General features: G+C 31.4%; 1 protein-coding gene across 1 annotated transcript; it reads right to left on the bottom strand.

Annotated features, from left to right (window-relative positions):
* Positions 1–624: 624 nt before the first annotated feature.
* LOC149159416 (expansin-B16-like) lies at positions 625–1821 on the bottom strand. Its single transcript, XM_089434301.1, has 5 exons — positions 1698–1821; positions 1417–1599; positions 1217–1343; positions 977–1106; positions 625–822 (listed from the first exon to the last, which is right to left on the bottom strand). Exons 1-5 carry the CDS (start codon positions 1819–1821, stop codon positions 625–627), a joined length of 762 nt encoding a protein of 253 aa, XP_089290427.1.
* Between the last annotated feature and the right edge of the window lie 5331 nt (positions 1822–7152).

The following is a 7152-nucleotide window of genomic DNA, read 5'->3' as shown; positions in this document are numbered from 1 at the left end:
GAGACCAAAGCTAAAATTACGATATAACAAACTAAATTGAAACTGTTTATTATGTTAGTTATTTTTAATTTGTATTATTTTAAAATGAGTTAATATTATATTTTACATTATTATTTTTTGTCTAATATTTTATTTTAGAAACAGTGCACTATTTTCCCATCCCAAATGTAGAATAAGTAACCTATTTACACAATTAAATCATTTTAGAATTTCATCTATGATTTTTTTGTTATATATGAAATTATTGCTTTCCATTATTGTTTTCGCAACTAAATTGCAATATAGTTCAAAATTTACATTTTAAAATTGATAAAACTCTAAAACACAAATATAATAAAAATCAATTTATTTTAACATATTTAAAAAAACAAGCATTTAAAATCTAAAAAACAAAAAGATTTAATGATACGAAATTATATAACGTCATGTCATGCAAAACCCCTTCCTTTATACTCGAAGGGAGTAGAGCACTGTTGCTAAGGGAGTTTAGCGGACTCTTACACTCGAAGGGAGTAGAGCACTGTTGCTAATGATATACACAAAATTTCTTGACAAAGAAACAAAAATATCAACGCGTGTGCGGCATGCCTCTCATAGAGTGAGAGCAGTGGGTGCAATTGACCCTTAGTGATAGTTGACATTCGATTTGTATGTAGCAGTGGGTTGCCAATTTTTCGGGATAACGTTGTTTGCCGTGAGCGTTTTCTTGCCGGAAAGAGAGGTCAATCGAATAGAGAAAGGCGCTTGGAGAGGGTTAGGGCTATTGAGAACCCAGTTTACACCCCATTTATGTGTCATCTTTTGCCATGATTTAGAGTTTGCCTGCATCATAATCAAATAAAAAAAAACGGAGATCATATGACACAAAATCCCAGCTCTTATATAAATCTCTCTCTCATCATATATATATATATACACACAAAGTATGAATCTGTGTATATATCATAAAACTTGGGTATATATATGTGCAGAATACCTGTTGTAGCTCAACTGCTGCAAGATCACCATCTCCTGCTTGATATTGAATAAATACTGCGAAATAGAAATTATTGGCTCCTGCGTCAACGTGGAAGGCAACATTCATCCCCGAGTATTGGCAAGGCACCCTGCATAACCAACAAAAAGCAAGTGTGTTTTATGTAAAAACAATTGAAATTATAAATGGGCCAAATTGTTATTGATGGGGCGTTAATTCAGTAGAGTAGATATAAAATACCGTTGGAATGATATAGGCACGATTCCAATCTTACGGAGGTCTGCATCTTTACCGGGAGCTGCAATGCTGTCAAAGGAGGCACCACTGAGATCAAAGTGTGTTTTGCCACCTCCGCAGACTCCGCCACCTGGACATTCATCAGTGATCACCACAGTCACTGAGATCAAAGTGTGTTTTGCCACCTCCGCAGACTCCGCCACCTGGACATTCATCAGTGATCACCACAGTCACCGGCTTTCCAGAACAAACGCCCCTCTCAGTGCACTTTACTTGATAGCAAGCTCCACAGCCTTGTCCACCTTTGAACAGGACTGAACTTCCTGCGGCTATTTTTGAATTGAAAGGGGATCCTTTCACTATGCCTCCGAATCCACATGCGCCTCCTGCAGTGCAACAAAATTAGAAATACAGTTTCATTTTCTCTTTCATTCCAATTTGTATATAATATAATACTAATACTACAATGCAATATTGCAATTACCGTCACTCCCGAATCCATGAAGATTGCCGTACCAAGTTGCAGTGGCTGGCTGCCAGCCATTACTCACAGCCACCCATTTGCATAGAATTACAAGTGTGATCACATAACTAAAAGAGAGTCTCATTTTCGAAGCAAACGAAGCGCACAACATAAACTCTTCTCTTCTATTGGACTTAGAGAAACTACAGTCTACCACAACCCCTAAACCGAAACTACAGTGTACCACAACCCCTAAACCTCTTCTACATTTATAGTAAAAAAAATTGGCAACTACTTCGTTTTTGGGTTTTGACAGTTTCTCCATTTTCTCCAATATATTATTATATTCATTATTTTATTTCATTTAGTCTAGTTTCTGGGCATATGTAAAGTGTGAACTAATTATTATCAATATTTTATATTTTGAAATTATATTATATTTATTACTTTATTTTATTTAAACTAATTTTTATGTATATTTAAAGTGTGAATTATAATTATATTATAATTAATGTAAATCACTATTATATTATAATATAATATAATGATAATGTATGAGGGTAGGTTCATTAAAATATAATAAAATTTCAGTTTTGTATAAATAAATATTCATTTTATTCATTTTTTTATTTTTTATTATTAATTTATGTAATAATATTCATTACTCAACAAATATTTAATTGAAGCTTACTTCAACTAATAGACAAAATGATCTTTTTTCCGAGCATTATTTCTCGTCAATTTTTTTCAAAATACTATATAGATTTTTTTAAATTATAAGTTTAATTTTTTATTTGCAAAGATGGAGTGCCTCTGGGCTTTTTGGATGTGCTTAATCCATTTATGCATTTAATTTTAAAGTGTACTTTAAACAACAATATCTCAATATTAGAGTTTGACAATATCTCAATATTCAATCTATTATTATTAATATATTGAAGCTTACTTCAACTAATAGACAAAATGATCTTTTCTCCGAGCATTATTTCTCATCAATTTTTTGCAAACTACTATATAGATTTTTTTAAATTATAAGTTTAATTTTTTATTTGCAAAGATGGAGTGCCTCTGGGCTTTTTGGGTGTGCTTAGTCCATTTATGCATTTAATTTTAAAATGTACTTTCTGGGCTTTTTGGGTGTGCTTAGTCCATTTATGCATTTAATTTAAAAATGTACTTTAAACAACAAGAAATCACAATCTTGCTAAAGATTGTATTATTTTATTTAGGCCAAAAAGCAATTTCATCTATTAGTTAGACTAGGTCATCGTCTATATTTTATCTATTTATTTAACAGCTCCATACGTGTCCTCGTATTAGAGTTTGACAATATCTCAATATTCAATCTATTATTATTAATATTTTATCCTTTTAAATTATATTATATTATTATTTCATTTCATTTAAAGTTTTGAATTATGCCCCACCATAACTTCATTCCCCTAAAAAAAACTTCCTATGAGTATATTACATTTTAATATAAAGTTATGCATAGTTTAACGAGAAGCTATATAAATATAAAAACTTAAATATGAACTATTAAAATATTCTATATTTCTTTCAAAAAGTAATAATTAATACATAATACATACTATTTCAAATAATCAACTAAAATATATATATATATCTTAATTAAAAAAATATAATAATAATTTTCAATGTAAATATAAATATATGATATTAAATGTTGATATTTGTAATATATTGGAATGTTGGTTTATATATTTTTTCCACTTTTTAATTTATTGTTATAACATTTTATTTGCTTAAATAATTATATTTATTATTCAATAATATATTTTATCTACTTAATTAATCTTATGGCTCAATCCATAATGTCTTTTAATTACTTAATTAAATATATCATATAGCAAGTATCAAGAAATTGTATAGTTAGGTAACTCTTCTTTTCTGTCATTTTATGAAATTTCTTGATAGTTGTTGAGTGATATCTTTAATTACTTAAATGAAATACTTTATGGACGGCCCATAATATTAATTTAGATAACATCTATCTTAGAGTAACAATGTGATTAGTTAAGTAAATGAAATTTATTAAAATAGTGAATTACTTTAAAAAGTTAATAACTTTTTAATTGAATTGATTTTCATTGTATTTAATTTTAATAATGATTAATTTTAAACTTTTCTTATTTGTTTATGTTAAAATCAAAACTATTGTTCTAAAGTAATATAAGATAAAATCTTACATTTTGTGTAACACCTTTATGATGACCCCTCAGTGTGTGATGTACATATCATGTTTAGCATCGTGATTTAAGGATTCTTTTGGTGCCCACGTGCCCATGCGCCTGTGTTTTAGGCCATTATACTTATGTTTATATTCTTTGAATCCACATAGCCTAATTATGTAGGTATGAAATCACACTGATAAAATACATTACTGTTGTAAAGCAAGCCCAAGAATAGAGCATGGGGCCACTTAGACTCCATGAATATGAAAAATGTGGCTTAGGTCTAAGTGATGAAGGACTTACTCCTAGGTGGATAAGTTATTATTAAAATAAGCCTAAGCTCAAAGATACACATGTTTCATCGTAATTTTATAAAGAGCCTTTAGATATTTCATTTTCCAAAGGAGGGGCATGCACATAAAAGTGAAGTGTGTTAGAGTCACCCATCATGTGTTGCATCATTCGTACAATGGAAGGTAACTTGACTCCCAGAATGGGAAGAAGGGGTGAACCTATGACATGATTATATCCTAGTAAAACCCTAGGTGGAATTTTAAAAAAAGGGATAGGTTACCTTGGTGTGAAGCCAGAAAGGTATCGAGGAAAACCTCTCGAGGGTAGATGGAACTTCCATAAGGTACAAGTTTGAGGCATCCCTAGTCAGTTGAATTCAAAATCCATGGAATTTTAGTCATATAGCCTCATGGTTTGCTAGTGCATAGAAGTGGGTGCAATACCATGGGTTTTATGAGATGATGGGGAATGTGAAATTATTAGTGGAAGGCTACTAAAGAAATTATTAGTGGAAGGCTGCTAAAGTTTGGTATTATGGCACTATTCATGTTCAACATTAATTAGGTGCCATAGCCAGCTTTAAATAAGCCTTTTTCCTTGTAGATTTGTGGCCCAGTCTTCAGGGTGACCCATCATTGAAAGCTTACGAGCAACATGGTCTATGGGAGGGTGGAATGTCTAAGACATGCAACCAGTTAATTCTTCATTTAAAAACAAGTGTTTATTAGTATTTTTATATGATTTTTTATGTTAATATTCTTTTTTTTCGAGGAAAATCTAGGCAAATCCACTCAAGGTGATCACATCCCACAAGCCAGACTAATCAAATCATAGACCCAAAGGCGTCGAGGAAAATTGAACCCATGACCTCCCAATGACGAGGTGCTTTAGCAACAACACCTTGACCAATTGAGCTAACCCTAGGGGCTTGATATATTTTAATGTGTTGCATGTGAAAGGTGATTTAAATGGTGACATTTATGCAATTTCATTCCTATAAATGAATTCATTACATGGGAGAATGATTAAACATGCTTCACCAATGATACATGAGTAAAATTGAAGGGAAAATTTCAAAAAGATCAAATTATAGAGGTGGTGATACACTCGAGTGGTTGACTGGAGGTGTTACAAATTGGTATTGGAGCCCATGTTACAACGCTCAATCCATATGCATCAAAATTTTCTTACATAGAAATATTACAAGATGCATGACAACTATTTGATAGAATTTCTCAAGGGATAGAGATGGGTGAAATTTTTAATTTGATATGAAATCCACAAATAATGAAAAAGATAAGAGTTACTTATGGGATTACTATTAGTGAAGCAATGGGTTAACTATAGTAGTAGATATATCAATATTGTGTACTCACAAAAATACTAGAAAAATAAACCTAATTGATAAACCCTAAGGATCAACTCAATTGGAGATGGTTGTGTAAATTAAATTTTACGTACCAAGAGGTTCAAGCTTCAAATCCCATCAATTTACTCATTTCTTGTCGAAGGGGTATACGTAGGAACCTAGTGGTTATAGTGGAAACAGTTGAAATAAACACTATGTCACGTTAGTATGGAATATGCCAAGTTGATGATCCCTCTAGTCACTAAAAAAAATAAAAGTTTATTGACTGGAAGTTTTGAAAAGAATTATAATTTCAAAGTTTTGAAATTTTTCATATTATGACAATGACAATGAGCTAATAGTGTTATGCAGCAGTTGCTTTGGCATGTGGAGAAGGATAGGTGACAAAACAAGCGGCATGATTGAATACCATTAAAAGTAACCTTTAAGACCACTTTCGCTCAGCTTCATGGTCATTCATCTATCCTAACCTCCTATGACATTATTTCGCATGTGCCTGAAAACTCCTTTCCTCCTCCACTCCCCCCCCCCCCCCCCCTTTTTTTCTTTTTCTTTCCTATTTTTCTTCCCATCCCTTGTATTCTCTACTCCATCCCTATTGAGATTGTAGGTTGGAAGGTGATTCTTCATGGATCATGTGCCATGACATGAAATGAGTCACCTCAATTATCTCCTATGTAAATTAATTAATTAATGAATTTCCTGAGTATAAACTTTAGACGGAAATTTAATTTGGTTGTTGGGTACATTTTTATAAAAGGGAAAATAATTCTACTTTATATTAAGTCTAAGTCATGACTATTGATCTTGATAAAGTGAGATCTAATCTCAACTATTGAGATTAGGGTTAGGTCCTTTTAATAAGAGGTTCAAGCCAAAGGATATGCACATTCAATTTGACAAAAGTTGAGATTCATTCGAGCATGGTATTTGATAGCAAGAGTGATATAATGCTAGATAAAGCTAGCTAGAGCAAGACCAACAGAGAGGCTAAGTTTTCTCTTTAGTCAAGAGGCCAATTTTCTTTGTACACAAAATTTTCCTATCAATTTGTGCGTGTGGGTGATATAAGAACTAAGTGAGAGAAAGAGGTCTCAAACATTTAGTTGGGTATTTTCCAAAGAAAATTCTTGTTTAACTATTATAAAGAAATATTTTTCTTGAAGCTTAATAAGAAGCCCAACCTTTGCAAGTTTCCCCACATTGGGGTTTCCGAGGCATATATGTGTTATTTTTTGTTGCATGTGATTAGTTTCGAGTATTTTTTTTCTTCTATTGTTTATTTGGTTAAAAACAAAAATATTTATTTTTACAAATCATATTAGAAGGCATTATTTATTTCAAATCCATGATTATTTGTTCGGAGAGTAAATTTGTAGCTAGGCTTAAAGAAATTAACAATCCTTTTAACGTCCTATACTTTTACACATTCTTTTTAACGCCCTCATTATGAACTTCCTTTTTTAATATTTTAGCCTCTGTCACGTCTAAGTTATAACTTAACATATGCTCACACTTTCCTCTAGTTTATAGCGTTTGAACCTAGGTGTTTGGTGTTCACTTTTCTTAGCTTTTAATAATTAATTTTCTTAGTGACCTAGGTATATTTATAATGTCC

The sequence above is a fragment of the Pinus tabuliformis genome, chromosome 5_2 (genome assembly GCF_031772625.1).
Source record: "Pinus tabuliformis cultivar Carrire ecotype Pingquan chromosome 5_2, CPIR1, whole genome shotgun sequence".
Lineage (NCBI taxonomy): Eukaryota > Viridiplantae > Streptophyta > Pinopsida > Pinales > Pinaceae > Pinus > Pinus tabuliformis.
This window is presented reverse-complemented; position numbering and strand designations above follow the sequence as displayed.